Here is an 18,731-nt window from a genome sequence, read left to right as displayed (position 1 = left end):
ACTGGAGGGAATGTTTCAGTCCTGAACTGAGCTTTTTATTCATGTATCCGATAATCCCCCCAAAAATAATGTGACCCAGTCAGTTAATGATGTGGTTTGGGGGTCAGGATTTACTGCAGTAAACTTGTCAGCCGGACGTGCTAATGACTGCAGCTTTAGCTTGATTACAGTAAGTAAGTGAAGCTCTTCTTGGCCTTGAAAGTAACTTTCAAATACTACAGTATGTGTTGTTATTGATAAAAATAATAGTGTATTTGTGTGGGACTGTTTAAGCTGGACAAACAAACATTTGCTGTTAACATTAGAGCAGATAAACACGCTGTTCACTTAATGTTTGCTCTTTTATTTTTGGTTTTGTAAAGACACCAAACTCTAGGCTACGATTGGACAATCGCTGGTTGGGGGGCGGGGTTTAGCAAACGATCAATTTCTCTAACATTTGGCACTGCAACAAAGTGAAACGGTGAATCCACAAATTTAAAACTTTATTGATTGCTTTTTATTCTTTTTGATCACCAGTGGTTCTCCAAATTATAGATATCAGTTTGTTTTTATTACACTTTTTATTTTTATTTTTGATATTAATATTTCATGTTCTAAAAGTGCAAGCAAGTACAAATCAAGCAAAAGCGCGGATAGCATGACCAAATCTTTTTTGCCTTCCATTTTTTTTTTCATACACAATTTAAATCAGCTTTTAAAGCACAGAGTTAAAAAATATACTAAAAAAATTGTCTTAAAAACGGGAATATAAGCAGATTGGTATTGCTGTAGCTTATCGATTATTAGTAATACATTTCTAAACTGGGAGGAGAAGGTGCGACAAAACACACTACAGATAAACGAAGAGGACAAAATGAACAAAAATACGGAATATGGACCTGAACAAACGGTGATGGACGATACTGTCCTTTCTGTTTATGAGTGCTATAAACGATGTCCTCTCGTCCTCAGTCATCGTCGCTCTTGTCAGACTGATCCTGCGGAAAGAAAGAGATGAAAGGCATTAAGAGGCCGACAAAGAGGAGACAGGAGGACGCCGCGTGATTAAAGGTGTATTATCTGTCGAGAGGCGGCAGGGGGAAAAACAACTGAATATATCAGCACCCTGAAAGGAGAAAGAAAAGATCTCCAGGAGAAAAGAAGGTGAAGCTCCTTCTTTACATCCTCTCTTCCTCACTCTCTGTCTCTGGGCTGAGGAAGAGGAGCTGTGGAAAAATCTGTTTTTAAATCTTTCAGTCGCCGAGGAGACTTTTGCGAAGGTCTTAATTTTGTCTGAGCTGTTTACGTTAACCTCAAACACCCCGCAGTTTAGTATCACCGGTGGCATTAATACACAAACAAATTCTAATTGGAGGGGAGACAATGTCTGATCCCAGTAGATTTAATATCAAGATAGAATATCAAAATGTGTTTATCATGTTCTGTAACTGGATTTATACTTCTGTGTGAGCGAGGATTCAGACTGAAAACATTACTGTCACCTGCCTACCACCGGATGATATTTCATATTATAATCCTATATTTTACAGCTGTTCCACTGATGTTTCTTTATATGTATAAGTCTTGCGGTTCCTGTTGCTATTTAACGTGATAACTACGTCAGAGATGACCACGCTTGGCCGTTTTGCTGCCTTGTCGCTCGTGGTGTGAACACAGCGTGAGAATCAAGACTTTCACTGTCAACGGCTGCTTCACTGTCATTGCTGTGCACATGACATTAAAGAACAGGGGAAAAAAACTATGAATACAAGGTGGTTTTGTTCAAACATCTACCAATGCAACACTTGGTAAGATATCTTGAAATAAGATGTAATATTCAGACCTTTCAAGATAAAAAGAGAAGTTGAATGTAGCTGGCTACCAGAGCTTCTCCCATCACTGAATCTACAGGTCGCACCAACAAACTTAAATAGAAAGTGCCGAGTGAATGAAGGAAAGCGTAATAATATGATGGTTTGCTTTAATCAGATGAACCTGTGTGATGTGTGGGGAGAGGCTGAAGAGGCTCTATTAGGTGTTAATTATATCATAATGAGGACTAAGTGGTGGTAGCCATGGCTTTAATCATTACCGGTTTCATTGTGCTGGCAGCAAATTAGACGGATGTCGGTCGGTTTGAAGAGCAGAGTAATCACAAAGGAAGGTGCGTAGTACAGTTAAATAGAGTCGTGACTGAGAGACGTCTTCATTATAGAATATTTAATCACGTGCGACACAAAAGCTCTATTCATTTAACTGTATCGTAGATTCCCTGGATGGATTTGCATGTCGTATGTTCTTTTCCAATTCATGAAAAGGTGTTTTTGTAAAGATTAGTGCTGGGCAAGTTAACGCGTTAATTTCGCGTTAACGCATTCATTAATTAACGCCGAATATTATTTTATCGCGCATTAACGCATTTTTTTAATTTATTATTATAATATATATATTTTTTTTTTTATTGAAAGACAAGAGACAATACATGGACATAACAACAAGAGGATGACAAGAACAGTGGGATAAAAGCCAGCAAACATCCCATCATCAGACACTTACATTTTAGTGCACCTATATGCTGAAATTCACGGTAAACGCATTTAAACGGCACAGATCGGGAGCGAGCGAAGGACTTTGAAAGTTAGCGGAAACATTAACGTAAAACAACATCCGGTTTCTTCAGACGAACATCCGGTTTTCAGAATAAGATGCCAACAAAGTATGAATTATATTCACTTTAAGTATAAAACATGCTACCTGCATCTCGTGAACCAAATGTTGTTGCCCTTTTGTTCATATAGCAGTACTTTTACAATAAAAGTGCGCAATACACTACTTTTGAATTCATTATGGAGCTTTGCCATAACAATGCGACTAGTAAAGATAAATGAATAGTGGGCAAAGGGGCCAAGAGATGAAACTACGCTCATCTGGTGTGATGAAATCCTCGACACAGCGTCGACTAACATAACAGCTACAGGAGCTCAGAGAGCAGAGATACGGCACGGGGCATTATTCAATGACGTACATTCGTCCGAAACTGTAAACTCTATCAAATGAGAAGAAGAAGAAGATTAGGACCGATATAAAACAGCAGATGGAGCCGTTTTCCACCACGAAATACCGATTTTTATAAATTTGGTAAGAAATGTCAATATCAACACCACTATTGATGTGTTTAAAAATGAGTTGTACATGGATCTCAACTCACATGCTTTAAACCTAAATTCATCACTCACTGCTCACTGATGTTTGTTTCTCTCCACGAACTATCTGAATGATCAACATCTGCTCTTGTAAAGAGAGTCTTTGGTAGGAAGCCCAATTCCTGTGTTTCTTTAAATGACCCAAAGTACTTCTGCTTTCTGATTTTTCTTCTGCAGACAGTTTACCTGCAATCAACTGGTTGCTCCCGGCTTCCCAGGTGTGAGACAGCTACTGATTAGACAGCTTGAAGGAAATCAGCACGACTTTGGATGAAACATTGTTAAACAGCCCTCAGCGTGCTATTTCTATTTCTCATGTTTCTCAATAAGGGTTTTCACAGCTGTGGTGGCTAAAATCATCAAACTTACTTGATGATTGTAATTTTATTTGAATGTTTTTCTCTCATTTGCACATTCAGAACGCTGCTGAGTTTGAAATCATCCGTTTTGCTGAGTAAAAGTTCCCTGAGGTTTCTTTCTGTACTAAGTCGGACGACGTACGTTGTCATCCAGGTCGTCGTCGCTGTCGTCGTCGCTGACCACCGGCTTGGCCTTCCCTCGGCTTTGCCTCTTCTTGCCTTTGTCGTGGCTGCGGGCCTCCTTACTCAGCTTGATCTTCACCCGCACGGCCTTGGCTGAATGAATGGAGCAGAAGAAGAAAGCAGCAGTCATTTAAAGTCCTCCACACAACTGGTTTCTATCGTTGCTCGCTCTGTCGGAAAACACAAATGTATCTTAAGCTTCTCCCGACATCTCGGGCATTCAGACGAGGTGACGTTCTACATCGTTTTAAAGTCAATACTATTCTGAATAGGACTTGACCTCGAGCTCTGGGGAATCGTGATCTTTAGGTTGTAAAGTGAAGTCAATGAGCCGCTGTCTTCCCGCTGGACATGTGCTTGTTTATTCAAAGTGTATTCATATAGAACTGTGATATATATACGAAGGACATACGCACATACAGACAAAGACTCCTTTCTTCAGATATTAGTATTATATTCTTCTCCTGTGCTGCAGCTTTAAGTCAACAGCAGTCCACGCTGCTCCCAGTGGAAGTTCATCTCAAACCAGAACAGCGTTCTCCGGGTTCATGGTGTTGAATTTAAATGATTGCATGCGTGTGTATTCATATTCACTTCCTAGAAGCGGTGTGTCCTACCCTCGGCCTCTGATTCATCCTCGTCATCGTCGTCCTCATCGCTGTCGTCTTCGCTCTCTTCATCCTTGGCAATCTTCTGCCTGGCACTTTTGAACACAGACTGAAGGACGATGGAGTCCTCGTATATCTGTGGGGGAGACAAAGAAAAAGAAATCAGAGACGGGATAACAGAAACAGCTCCTCGAAACAGCGTGAACGACATGTTTTACTGGGAATGTGGACAAAGACGGACGTGGAATGGTTTAATAAAAGAGACGAGATTACACATTAATGGAGAGATAAGTGGTGGGGGGGGGTGATACCAGTCATTGTTAATTGATACCTACAATACTCTTGCAGGTATCAAGAAAACCTTAACCCGAACCCTTTGTCTACAGGGAGATGCAATTCAAAATGTATGAATAAAATTTCGACCATTTCCTTAAAAAACAACTAATAAAACTGTTCCCCATCCAGAGAAACATGGCTCTTTTATCCGCTAGTGAATTAAAGACAAAGCCAAGCCGCCCCCCAAAATAACAAAAGAATAGAACAGAGTTTGTGGAGGACAAACCCTGAGCAACGGAGCTTTGATTTTGGGACTTAAATCACTTGAAAGGAGGACTTCAACAAACATGTTTTCAATAAACTAGTTCATTGTTTCGTCTACAAAATGGAAAAGAAAAATAGTGAGCATCAAAAAGGGCCAATTATCACCATCATAAGTTCCCAGAATCCTCAGTCCTTCATCTGTCTTAATGTTGCAGTCCGTCCTCGATGAATAACGATTACTCGATCATCAAAATGATTGAAAATGAATTATCTGTCAATTGACCTAGAAAATAATTGCTCCATTTCAGAGGTATTCAATTAAAGTTTAACAAGGCCCAGTAGGTCCAGAGCATCACAATAATGTCCAACGTGTTCTGTGATTTAGTCCCGTGTGTATCGAAGTAGCCAACCGCTGTATGAACATCTGTATGTAGTCAACAGCTGACCGTCAAATGAAATAAAGAATTCAATTGAATAATATCTCAACAATATTTATTGTCAGATTTCAAATTGAACTGGATGAATTATAAATAATGTAATAATAAAGAAACGTTTTTCTCTTATTTCAACTAAAGTGAGGCATGGATTTAAGAATACATTAGACGACAGAAAGCTTTTGAAAAATCAAGTCTTAATTTTAGAAAATTGAACTGAACTGAAAACTGTCTTTGCCCTGCAGCTTTAAATTCAGTTCATTCAGCTGTGAAGTGGTCAATCAAAAAGGCCACGATGTCTGTCATATTATCATCTTCTTCTAAAAGGAGAAATGTGTGTGCACGAGACGCAAGATATTAACTGTGAAGCACTGCAGCCGACGGCCATCCGGGACTCATTGAACCGCAGCACCACTTGAAAACCAGTCGGCTTCTGGTTCTCCGTTACACAAACACAGGGTCCAACACGTGGTCTAACTGTTACCCCACACGGTACAAAGAGAGAAATCAATCAGAGAAACTCCAGTTCCACCCGGGGGACACTGACCTGTGATCCCTCCAGGTTGAAGGTCTGAGCGTTGTGACAGAGCAGCATCACGTCCCTCTCCAGGTCTCCGACTCCTCTGTACTTATGGTTCCTCACACGATCCTGTTGACAAGAAGAAGAAACACTCCGGCTTGATTCAAACTCGTCTCTCTCGGCTCTGTGAGCTCTCAACTGTTGTGATATTCTTACGTTTAAAAGACTGTTATGCATTTATTATGTAAATTGTCATGAAGTTAATTTGGGATGCAAATACTTATTACTTATCTGTTGTTCATTTAAAATGTATATTTTTCAAAGTTGATATGAATATTTCTTGTTTGTTTACTAGTTCAAAATCAAAAACGTTTGTCTTAGTTTCATAGAAAACAAAGAAGAGAAGCACCGATGTTCAGCTGCTGCTCTTTGAGCCCACGACTCATCGTATTAACAGCTGGGTGAAGGTGAACACACCTTGATCTTTTTAAAGTCCACAGGTTTTCTGATCAGCTCGTAATATTCCGGGAGCTCCTTCCTGGACGGTAACTGGACGAAGACCTCGCTTAGTTGTCTTGCTGACCTGAGAACACAAAAATCATTTCACATCGTTACTGAACCTCGTTCACAAGCAGATCTCGACTCAAGAAGTTTCCCTTTAACCCTCCAGAGAGATCTGTGTCCAGTTTACTTCAATAGTAACAATTTAAATATTCACATTGAAGGCTTATACATGTAAAAAATATAATGTGACACAAATGCACATGCTGTTTCAAGCACGGGGTGAATATCACAGAGACACACATACTTAGGATTTTTGCAGATGGGCAAAAAAAATGCAGACTCAACAGGACAGACCACACAAACACACTCACGCTCTAAGTGACTGAAATAATGTGAGGATGTTTATCAAATTGTGACTTCACGTCTGCTCACTTTCATCCTGCAGACCAGAGAGACACAATCTCAACTTTCCATTAGGAAATAAAAGCCTGGCCTGTTTTCTACACAAGACGGAGGCACTATTCTGTAGAGATGTACCACAACAAGAACTACAGAGTGTCTATCTCACGTTTCTACAGCATAAATATGTTAAATAACACAAACCGAAGCCTCTAAAGTTAGTTCATATGCTGATTCAGGTGCACATGAGACGCAGTCTAGCCCCATTAAAACAACAGGCAGCAACAGGTGGCGATAGCGCCTCCTCCTGGCTGGTCTCTACACTGTCTCCTGCTGTCTGGAGATGAATCCGGTTGAACTGAACGTATTCACACTGACAGAGAAGGCAGATATGTTGGGGTTAATCACGGTCGACAGTCGCCCACTCAGACAGATGACGGTAGTCTGGAAAAACAAGTTTCTGGGATTGATCATAACTTTGTGAAGAAGTAACGTCACACTGACAGACGCGGTGCAGTAGACATGAAAGTGCCGTGTGGGTTAGCTAATGAAATCCAACAGAAATGACTTGTTAGATTATGATTTAAATTATGAAACTCGATTTGTTGCAACGTTATCTGAGGAAATACATAATTTAATACAAATGTGGAACACGTGATACCGAAGGTGGAATTTCAGACAGTAAACATACGTAGTACGAAGCCGCTCACACGGTAAACATGACGTTTTAATGGAGATTTATGGAAGTGCTTCAAAGGCTTTTGGCTTTTACTTTCATGTTTTTATTCCAAAAGTGTCTGATAACAGCGAAACAAAGAGCCGTCTGTTAAGACTACACTTAAGTTTTATAGTTTCTTTTCTTTTTTTTAACATTTAAGGAATTTTACAGGTTGTCGTCATAAGATTTCTCAGCAAAAGTGCTTTAAAAAAAAGTATATTTCAGTGCTGTATGCAGGATTACGTGTGAGGTGCAACTAGTCTTCGTCTCCAAACACCTTCCTCCGGCCTGCAGCGGTTGTGCCTCCTCATCTTCACTGGCCATGTTAAAGCACAGCAGCACTATTGTTAGTCCTCCATCAGTGTCTACACAGGATGCGTGTTGAGCCACAGTACTGCAGCGCTCTCAGAAACACGTCGGACACCATCGCAGCCTGATGCACAGTCAGCGTAATTAGTCAGCGAGGACGTAGATCTGACACCTAACAGGACGTGGAGGGTGCAGATATTTGTCTCGAGCATCAGATGTTTACGCCGCTGGTTTAGGCGGACGCAGTGATTGAGATTTAAATGTTTGTGTTCAGTCAGAGTGTGTCAAATACTCCGCCGTGGACACATTTCAGTGCATTCAATGTAGCAGGAGATCCGGTGTCTGTAGTTTGTGGTGTTGTTGAACTACGTTGAGTTCTACCTGGAGGTGTTTCTAGTTTCTACACTGCTGTACTTGATATATATATATCGAGTGGACATATTGTTTGTACCTCTGAATCACAGCAAACACATCCGTTATTTTGTGTGTAAATGGATGTGCCTACCCGTCTCTGTAGTTGATGACTGTATCGATGATGCTGTTCATTTGCTTGGTGAGTTTGGAGGGGTTGGGCGAGTGTTTCTCAGCCGGTGGACGCCCACGTTTCTTCTTGGCCTTGGAGGAGCTTCCGTCCTCTCTGCTCGAAGAGTCCTTGTCCTGGCGTCTCTTGCGTTTGCGCTTTTTCAGCCGGATCTCCTCCTCCATCTCTTCCAGGTTTCCATCCTCAACTGCCTGGGAGACGAAAAAGAGCGAAGACAGAGTTAATGCCGAGTCACTTCAAGCTTTTGTAGATGTGCTTCATAGCATTTTATTCAGCAGAAGCCTCCAGGTCTCTACACATTTCTCTTCTTTTAAAATAGAGCCTCTCTGAACTACAGCGAAAGCTTCCAACACACTGTTGCCTCCGTCTCAGAGTTGTTTGTTCTGTTCTGAGCCACAGTCAATGAAATGGATCTGCCTGAGAAGTCTCTGTGGGGGAGAGTGTCACTGTGTATTTGGTGTGAGTGACTGTGAGCCGTTAGCTTCAGGCTAAACTCAACCTTTGCATTAAATCCAGTTACGGTTGAGGTAACGTCCCATTGCTAAAAACTACAGTGGTCAGCTGTTCACTAAGTTATTGAACCTTTTAAAAGAAATGTGAAACTATGTATTTGTGACTTATTTTTGTAAACATTCACCTCTTCTCTAGGAACAAATGGGATTGAGGCTGAGAGCCACAGAAAAGGTCGGTTGGATAAAAACATTAAATGCCATAGATCGATATTATATAAGACACTCAGTCTTTACCCGCAGCCACTGTTTTTCAGTCAGCGCGTCACTGTAGTCGACGTCCCGGCGACAGCGCGATCCTCGGCCGAACATCTTCTCCGACTCCTCTTCATATGTGAGCCGCTCGACCTCGGCTTCGTCTCTGATGATCCAAGAAGGCAACTCCTCGTCCTCCATGAGACGAGGCTTACGCTTTGGGTTCCTGGCTTCCTCGCGGCGGCGGTCCATGTCCATGCGCTACAGAAGAGGAAAGGACACATTCGGTCAAAACGGCAGATGGTGACACGAGTCCTCGCTCATTGTTTTGTTGGACCACAGAAATGGAGCTCATGAGATGGATTTGCACTGAATTCAATCGGTTCACTTCAGTCTTTCAGGTTTTGAGTTACAAATAAACATCAGATTTCCCCCGACATCTCCACCACATCACTACATGGATGTACCGGCCATGTTGTGATATAAATATATTCCCCACTGTCCTGTGTTTAAATTCATTAATTTACCAGAGGCTCATGAATATACTGTATATGTAACTATGGAGCTAGCCAATACGTGCAAATACGACACCACCAGGAACAAGCTTTTGTCAAGAAATGTAGTTTTCTGATTTTTAAATCAGCTGGTGTTCAGCAAACTAGTCGTCGCTCCGAAAGGCAGAACTGCCGGGTTTAGTGTCGTGTAGACCTGTGTGTGCTGACATTGTGACTGTGAAACCCTGTTTTAATGGAAATTAAGTCAATTACTATGCAAGAAGAAGCGTCTGGGGGACAGTTGCTGCCAGATCTGAAGGTGCTTTGAACAAATGACGACATTTAAACTGACTAATGGTCTCGACGTGACTTATTTTGGGGGGTAGACGGAGGAGAACAAGATTCTCCTCTGAATTACAAAGTTTCACTCTGCAATTTAAAATGTCGATTAGAAAAATATGTGCTTTTCTTACCATGAAGAGCTCAAATTCATCTTCATTGCGGGCTATCATCTGGTTGAGGGTTTCGTCGTCGGGTATCTCGTCTTCTTCCTGGAGTAACATTTGGAAAAACATCAAAAAGCAGAGTTTTTAACCGTTTCAGCAAAACAGTTCAAAAGTAATTGCTCACGAACGGCTTACAGATTTCATCAAATACTAATGAAAAAGATGAGATTGCATTACAAAAACATGCAATATTAAAAGTGAAGGTTGGCTGATCATATCTAAAGAGCCGTCTCTGCAATAACTCAATCAAAATCTGCATGCATAATTTAACTCGAGGGAGAAAAATCCATTTAGGGCTTCATACATTTTTTATATAAACATATCTGTTCAAGCACAAATACCTCGACTTTCTCCTAAAATGAATAATAAATCTTAATAAACTAAACACAAGTGACGGACTCACACCGCACCTCATTCTGCTCCTCAGTCTCCAGAATGGCCTGCAGGAAGGCGTGGCGCTCGTGGCCCGAGGACTTCTGGTCGAACATGCCCGCCTGGATGACCTTCTGATCCACGTTGAGTTTGTATTTGGCGGCTGCCAAGATCTTCTCCTCCACGCTGTTGACGGTGCAGAGACGGAGCACACGCACCTCGTTCTGCTGACCGATGCGGTGAGCCCGGTCCTGAGCCTGGAGGTCCTGGAGTCAGCAAAAAGGAAAGAGAGAGAGAGATCATTTCAGTTGCCTTAAAGTAAAAGAGGAAACACAAAACAACAAGACTGACACACTTTCCAGGTTATAATAATAAAATCTACTGGCGGACGTACCTGGTGTGGGTTCCAGTCACTGTCAAAGATGACGACCGTGTCGGCAGCCTGCAGGTTGAGGCCGAGGCCGCCGGCTCTGGTGCTGAGCAGGAAGATGAAGTACTGAGATCCCTCGTCATTAAACTTCTTCAGGAGCATTGCTCGGTCGTCAGACTTGGTGGATCCTGAAATACCAAAGCGCGAATCATTTTGAATATGAAGTTACCTTTGAAAAGAGTTGCTTGAAATTCTTCTTTTGATGTAAGGCTATTTGAAAAGTGGAAATTTCTCCGGTATACTGTGCCTCGTCTCTGATCGATGTAACTGTTTCAGAGGTTCTCTGAAAAGGCCATGTAGTAACTCTAATTAAGCAGGTTTCAAAATGTGTTGAACGCATCCAACAACCAGTTTACCATTCGGATGAAGGTCCCAGTGAAACGGAAGTTGGAGCAGCTTCAGCCTCTGTACTGTGACACATTTCACAGTGAAACGGAATATTTGAGCGTAGCTAAAGGGATTTAAATCAAATTCTTCGTATTTGACTGGACCCCTAAAAAGTAGGCGAGCTTATGGTGTGTCATGAATTGGCTGATTATCCACCTCTTCATTTGGCATCGTCTGAAGACAGAAGTTCAGCTGCATGTACCGTCTGTGCTGCAGTGACCAGGTGGAAACCTCCGGTTATGAAGCCAATGAGCGTCTTAAAACCTGCATTCTCTCTGCTGTCCACCAGGGGGCGACTACTCTGGTTGTATAGAAGTCTATGAGAAAATGACTACTTCTGTCTTGATTTATTACCTCAGTAAACATTGTAAACATGAGTTTATGGTCTCAATTTCTAGTTTCAAGTCTTCTTCAATACAGCATGATGTTCATTTAGTAAGTTATGGTCCATTTAGAGTCAAACAGACCATAAAGCAGGGTATGCTCTAGGGGCGGGGCTACCTTGTGATTGACAGGTCGCTACCAAAGCCGTATACAGCGTCTCTACGTCACTCCTCCGCAGTCCAAATATGGTCAACCTCTGTTCACTGGTTGCAAAATTCCAAGATGGTGACGTCCGACATGCCAAACGTAGAGAGCACCGCGTGCCGTTTACTTTTTAAACCCGGACCAACTCATGATGTTTTATGATTATCAACACATGAGACGTATTTCTGTAAGTAGTAGTCACGTAAAATAGATTTTCTAAATGTTTCCTCGCCTGAATGTTAACGTTGTTTTTTCGGCCATTTTACATTTACGAATTTACTAGTAGGAGAAAAAAAACTGGCTTAAACTAACATTAAAGACAGGTGTGTCATTTGAATTGTGTGTTTTCATGCAAATAACCACGACAGATGACGACAACAAAGTGAGGACAACATTGAGAGTCGACACTGACTTCAGAGCGGTTGAAATGATTATTTTTTTTCCCGCTTTATTAAGATGTAACCACCTGTAGGTTTGATGATGATAGAATGCTTAAACATAACAAGAGGTGCGAGCTTACCGTCGAGACGTAGGTATTGAAAGTTGCGGTAGCCGAAGTAGTCCTCCATGATTGTCATGAGAGTGGTCATCTGGCAGAACAGCAGGACTCTGTGGTTGGTGGCCTGCAGCTTCGGCAGGATGCGATCCAGGAGCTCAAACTTCCCCGAGGCTCGATACAGGTCCAGTCTGGGTGGAGGTAATGCGGCAAAAGATGTTAACGTAGATCACCATTATCTCTATATTGATTATTAAAGTCTCCAGTCAGGCTAGCAGCTCTGTGAGGCTTCACTATGGCACAACAGTGCTTTACATCAGCATGCTAGCGAGTACTTTAAGTATATTTTGATGTTTAAGTAACACTTGAATGCGGGGCTTTAACTTGTAACAGAGTACTTCTACACCGTGGTATTTCTTCTTCTATTTAAGGAAAAGATCTGAGTGCTGCTGCCTTTAATTAAAGGCCTTTAATTAAGGCAGAGTGCTGCTGCCTTTAAGTAAATCAAATAGTGATCCATATCTTACACTGCACTTTAGTTTTACTCTTGTTTTTTGTACCGGTCGTATCCTGTTTCAGGTTGTTTTAATTTGCTATTCTTTTGGCTCTTTAATGACTGAATTTAATCATAGTTGAACGTCCTTTTGTGGTGCGTTTCTTTTGCACTTTGTTTCGATGATTTTGGCCGTGTTGCTGAAATGTGCAACATAAAAGAAACATAACCTTAACTTCTTCCAGCACGTATTCTAAATGGTTTCTCTTGTGAAGCATGTTCTTTACAAATCAACAAAAATCCAGACAAACGAAATACAGTTTTAGGTTTGACACAAGAGCTTGACACAGAAGTGTATAACGCAGCATTACGTCGCTCCTGTGTAGTGTGTGTGCTCTCACATATAAACCCACACACACACACACACACACACACACACACACACACACACACACACGAGCGACGTAATGCTGCATTACACACTTCTGTGAGTCCTGTAACGAGCGTGTAGGAACAAAGAAATCTTCCCGCCTGCAACAGCAAAACATGGGAGAGTTCAAATGCAAAAAAAAAAAACCTTCCAACTATTTTTCTCTCATTCATCATAAAATGCTTTGAGGTGACGCAAGATATGGTATTGATTCGAATTAATGCGAACGGTTCTGTGCTGAGATGTCTTGTACTTGTCACCACATGTGCTAAATATATATAGATATATATACTATATATATCTATATATATGCCCTATGTGGTAGGGCGTAAAGAGAAAATAAAATAATTACAGTAAAGCCGTAAACGAAGCAGCTGCCATAAATAATTCTCGTATTTTGCCGAATACCGGTAAGAATTAAAGCGATTTATTAATTATCCGACACACCGACTTTTCACAATTGAACTTCAATGTGTTCTCGTATTGAGTGTTACTGAACCTATTCAACAAGCTTCACACATCAGAGTCAGGGGGGAAAAACCTTGACAAAGACGCTGCAACACAACGTCAATCCGTCTGTTCGTGACTGTGTTCAAAACCACATGAAAAGATGTGAAGAGCACGGCTGGCTTTCTACAGACGATCTCATCTCGACGACGTGCAGAACAATGTACAAAAGTGAAAACATAAATGGAAGCCTCAACATTTTCTGTCAAAAGTTGCCTCTTATCGATAACACAATCATAAGGTACTATAAGGCCGTGATTACCTGATCTGACCACTTCTATTGAGCAGTATTTAAACATGTAATACTTACACACTATATAACACAGTATGATGAAGTTGTAAGCAGATATTTATGTTGATTAATGTATTTATCCGCAACTAGATCCTTCTGTGGGCACCTGTCAGTAAAGGCTGTTTACAAACACACAACATACTAAAACATTGTAATAATATGAAATATTTCTTTAAGTAATTGTTGAAAATGACTGTACAATAATAAACACTTAAAATGTACTTTGCCAGTGTTTTATAAACTAATTCTTAGACGTTATAAGGTGCTCATGAATGCTAAATAGTAAATACACATAATAGTGCATAATACTTCTTCAAAGGCAGGATTCTGTCACTTCCAACGGGATAGAAATACACTAAAATGAGGTGTGTGATGGGGGTGTTTATTTTTGTCAGACTTACCCGCTGATGACGCCGTTTGGAAAGCCCAAGTGCTCAGCAAAAGATTCCTACGACAGAAAACATTCACTGGTTTAACACAGACATGCACAAGAGGAGAGCAGCGTCATATTTTCCCGTGTTCAGTATCCAGAAGCTTTTCATGAGCCGGTGTCGGTGCTCTCGGTGTGGGCAGCGCTCACCTCAATGTGCTGGAACATGTACGGATGGTTGCAGATCTTCTTCAGCTGCATGATGGTGTTCATCAGGGTCTTTGATCCTCCTTTGCCCTGCAGACGTTGAATGGCAGATTAGAACAACCATACTTGTCTTTATGTGACACAAACGCCTCTTAAAAATGTTGAAAACATCACACATAGGTTATTGCGTTGTGTTACCGGCCGGTATTTCTTTGCCAGATTACAGCGAATGTGCGTCGGCATGAACACAACTGAGGAAACTGTACATATCAGTTCTCTGTTATCTCTACAGCTCGGTGAGTCACATCACGTCACTCACTGATCACACAAAGCAGAGACGTACAGTGAAGCCACGAGGGTCTCGTTGCGTTTACCTTCTTGTCTTTCTCCGAGCCGTCGGTGAGGAGGATGCCTCTCTGCATGTGGCGGTACAAAACCTTCTGTATGGCAGACATGTCGCACTTTACCACATACTCCACCTGTGAGAATGACGATAAAGAAGACGCGTAAGTGAAAGAGCCTCTGCAGGGGCGAGGCTGTTAGAGCTGACTACACTTCGGCTCGTTTTAAAAGCAGTTTCTGAAAACAGGCTGTGTGCATCTCTACATGGATTGAGGGTTTTGATTTAAAAATTGCACCTAGACTCACTTTAGAATGAAAAAAAGACGTGTACATCTCACTTTCCACAATGTGGGACCTATAAAACATGTCGATTTTGGTTCCCGGAGCTTCTCAAGATGCTCCCAGCCTCCTACGAGAGGATGGGAGTCTCTCATTAATCTATCATCCTCTTCTGTTTACATGCTTTCAGGAAACTCGATCATCTTATCCTTAAGATGCTTCTGGGAATCAGCGACAGCCACATCGTTCTCATCCACTCAGTTCAGATGATGATCTTCTCTGCATCACTGTGATGGGACCACCCACTTACCATAAATGCTTTTATTGCAGTTAATTCGCTGCTTCGTTAAATAAATGTACACCAGGGCCACAGAGAATATTGGATCCTTAAGAGGAAAGATGCACATTATTTGTCAGGCTTCAAGTTGCTCGCTCCAGCAGTTACGAGGCTGCGGCCTCTAATAACTGATGGAAGTAGTAAATTACGGATAATTTCAAGGGTGTCTGTGCAACCAAGGTTTCATTTAAAAGAATGAACAGCCTCTAAATAAGAATGAAAAAGGTTGTACTTGACCATGAGATAAGAGCCCTGTTTCTATAAAAAAAAAAACACACTCTGCAGAACTTATTAACTATACCACAGGAATTATTTTTAACTTAAAGAAACGTGCTCTGTTTTAATAATATTTGCCAATATTTACTTGGAATATACTAATTTAATGAAAACAGATGAGTCAAACAGGGTGGTGCCGTAGTGTAGTGAGACGCAGCAAATACAACCGTGCGTCATCAAAATCAAGGTAGACGTCTCACCTTCTCTGGCAGCTGAGACTCCACCTCCTTCTTCAGTCTGCGCAGCAGGAAGGGGCGGAGCACTTTATGTAAACGCCGGATAATCAGGATGGTCTCCTCCTCATTTAGGTCGACCTAAACAAGCCATAGAGCATGTGTGAGATAACACGTCACCAAGTGTCGTGTTATGCATACTGGTCAGCAGGATGAAGCACCGCAGCAGCTCTCTGTGACCGGATGATGCGTCCTTAAAACTGCAGCACAAGCTGATACAACAACACACACATAGACCGGATACGTTACACATGAACAGTTCAGGTGACTGAGTCCGAATCCTCCTGCTTGCCAGAGAGTGGATTTTTTTGGAGGGGTATGGAGCTTTTGTTGTCAAATTAAAAAAGGTACCCTGTGGAAAACGTGTCCACTGGTAGCGATACAGAAAAGAGGGAATGTTTTTTTCCCGCATTAGCATTCAAGACTGCTGCACTAGTAACCATCCACTTCTCCCAAAAAGTAGCCGATAAGTTGATTGATTGCAGGAGACATATCCTATTTTTTTCACCCAATAAAAATGAATTCTCGTCACAAAAGGTCTCAAATACAACCGATAAAAAGTTTAACGACTGTGAGCTGGACCCATCTCGGCTCTGCAGAAACTTTTATAGCTTTAATAAAACCACGATTAGTCTACGACGATGCCCAGTATCGGTGGTTTTACGAGTCGTTTTTAAAAGTCAGCTTTGGAAATGTTTCCCAAGGATGAAATGCATTGAACATGTTTGTAAAAGTGTGTTGATATTATAAGTGGATTAACAGGTTTTGCATGTGCCGCCTCCCCATTGTTGTGTAAGTAGTGTGTTGCCACTGCTCTGCATGGATGTCCGTGGTGCGGCGAGCTGCGTGGAGGTGGTCAACAACTTAAATGAGATGAAATTTAGCCCAAGCTGTGCTGACCTTTGTGGGGGCAGCTAATCGCTGGGGACCTCTGCTTGTACACAAAGATGGACGTAAAACGAAAAGAATGCAGAGAAACTTCTAACTATCATTAAGTTTTATGAACTTCGTTTCAACACGATTGGTGCTCAGCTGCCTTACAAAGTTCAAACACTTAAAAACAAGTGGTAAATAAATATTTGCTTTTTGTTTGTACTTTCTTTGCAGAGTAAGCTGCCAGTTAGAGGCAACCCTGAAACCAGCAGGTTTAAAGTTTAGAGCTGATAGAAAACTAAAGCATTTCTGTTTTACAGCAAATTGGGTTGCTAGGTTTCCCCAGCCTCGGGCCGGATGACATTTGTAGGTGGACGGAGCAAAGAGGACAGAACAAAAGACAAAGTTTCACATTGAAGCATCTCTTAATCGCTCGGAAGGACCTTTGCTGTGGGAAATTATAATTGTATTTATGCAGAACGTTTCCTGAGTGTATAAAATAAACCTTTCTTATGCCTTTAAACCCTTGAACTTTATACTAAACTTCACATCACGCTCGCTTCCTTTTCAGGAAAGATGTCTACTGCGGAGGAGAGAAAAGTCGCCGGGGGGGGGGGGGGGGCGGATCTGAAGAAAGCTTTTATCCGTTTTCATAAGATATACACGATAGTTTAGATTTAGTTTAGCATCTCAAAAACATTCACAAAGTTATATGTAGACTTTATGCTCTCTCTCTCTCTCTGGGAGGTTCTAGGGGGCCAGAAGACATTTTTTAACAACTGCAGGCTTCTTATGGGATGAAAATTTTTAGATTTTTAACTGAGACACACACAATAGATTTGGTCTTCTCCGCTAATAAATCAAATGAAACAACCTTAGGAGATAAAGTCATTGGTTAAAGCCTCGGATGCTGTGATTCTGCTCCTGAAGGTAAACGGCACACATACAGAATAGAATGAAGAGCATTTGATGTCCTGTGTGAGCCACGTCCAACCCTAAACTTTTGTATTATTTCACCAAACTTCAAGGCAGACTTGAGAATCCTCCTCGTACGTACCCTCTCTCCCGTCATGGCGAAGGGGGCGTTGAACCACTGCTCGAAGGTGTTGCAGCTCTTGAAGATGGTGGGCAGCAGGAAGTTGAGCAGCGCCCACAGCTCGGGCAGCTTGTTCTGCAGCGGCGTGCCGGTGAGGAGGAGGCGGCGCGGAGCCACGTAGTGGGTGTTCAACACCTGGGTCAGCTTACAGTGGTGGTTCTTCATGCGGTGGCCCTCGTCCACGATCATGTACTTCCAACGGATCTGTATGTGGAGGGAGACTTATTGGACCCATCGTTTCCACACGAGCAACAACACAAACATGCCTTCATTTGCATTCAGAATATTTTTGATCGCAAAGTAGCTGAAGAGCGACTGCAGAGAAGAAAAGTTTGACTTCCTACTCTGACTCCAGGGCACACAACACTGCAGTATACAGATGAGAAGTGTATTCCTCTCTTATTTCATACGCTCATACTCATTGTTTGAGCGGAAAGTGCTTTGTAATGGGAACAAAAATTAACACGTCCACCTTCTTCTTAATATCTAAATAAAAGAAAAAACATTCTGCTCATCAAAACACTAGAGACCATCTTGCGATGGGATCACATCAGCCGCGATGCCAAATCTTAAGGCACAAAAGGGGCTTAAAGTGTTGGTTGCGATGCTATTGTGAGACAAAATCTGTCCATACAGAGAGACAGAAATATAACGTATAGCACCTCTGTGGTAGCTCCCGCTACCTTAAGTGTCTCCAGGGCCACATTTAACAAGGTGTCATGTCTGGTAGATGAAATCTCTGAGAAATATAGTTATGTATAGGGCCACACATCCGTGGG

General features: G+C 41.8%; 1 protein-coding gene across 1 annotated transcript in view; it reads right to left on the bottom strand.

Annotated features, from left to right (window-relative positions):
- Positions 1-340: 340 nt before the first annotated feature.
- Positions 341-18,731, bottom strand: part of smarca2 (SWI/SNF related BAF chromatin remodeling complex subunit ATPase 2) — a 40,247-nt gene continuing 21,856 nt past the window's right edge. The window contains exons 19-34 of the mRNA XM_031870514.1: positions 17,914-18,156; positions 15,951-16,064; positions 14,891-14,995; positions 14,520-14,606; positions 14,341-14,387; positions 12,242-12,408; positions 10,771-10,934; positions 10,415-10,642; positions 9,972-10,049; positions 9,047-9,265; positions 8,265-8,491; positions 6,307-6,412; positions 5,857-5,958; positions 4,345-4,471; positions 3,687-3,820; positions 341-980 (exon numbers count right to left, since the gene is read on the bottom strand). Coding sequence (XP_031726374.1) covers positions 951-980; positions 3,687-3,820; positions 4,345-4,471; positions 5,857-5,958; positions 6,307-6,412; positions 8,265-8,491; positions 9,047-9,265; positions 9,972-10,049; positions 10,415-10,642; positions 10,771-10,934; positions 12,242-12,408; positions 14,341-14,387; positions 14,520-14,606; positions 14,891-14,995; positions 15,951-16,064; positions 17,914-18,156 — 2,178 coding nt within the window. The 3' untranslated portion in view covers positions 341-950. The remainder of the gene's footprint in view (positions 981-3,686; positions 3,821-4,344; positions 4,472-5,856; positions 5,959-6,306; positions 6,413-8,264; positions 8,492-9,046; positions 9,266-9,971; positions 10,050-10,414; positions 10,643-10,770; positions 10,935-12,241; positions 12,409-14,340; positions 14,388-14,519; positions 14,607-14,890; positions 14,996-15,950; positions 16,065-17,913; positions 18,157-18,731) is intronic.

This window comes from Anarrhichthys ocellatus, unplaced genomic scaffold (genome assembly GCF_004355925.1).
Source record: "Anarrhichthys ocellatus isolate YVR2014 unplaced genomic scaffold, GSC_Weel_1.0 scaffold53, whole genome shotgun sequence".
Classification (NCBI taxonomy): Eukaryota; Metazoa; Chordata; class Actinopteri; order Perciformes; family Anarhichadidae; genus Anarrhichthys; species Anarrhichthys ocellatus.
The sequence above is the reverse complement of the archived record's forward strand: the minus strand, read 5'-3'. Positions and strand labels throughout refer to the sequence as shown.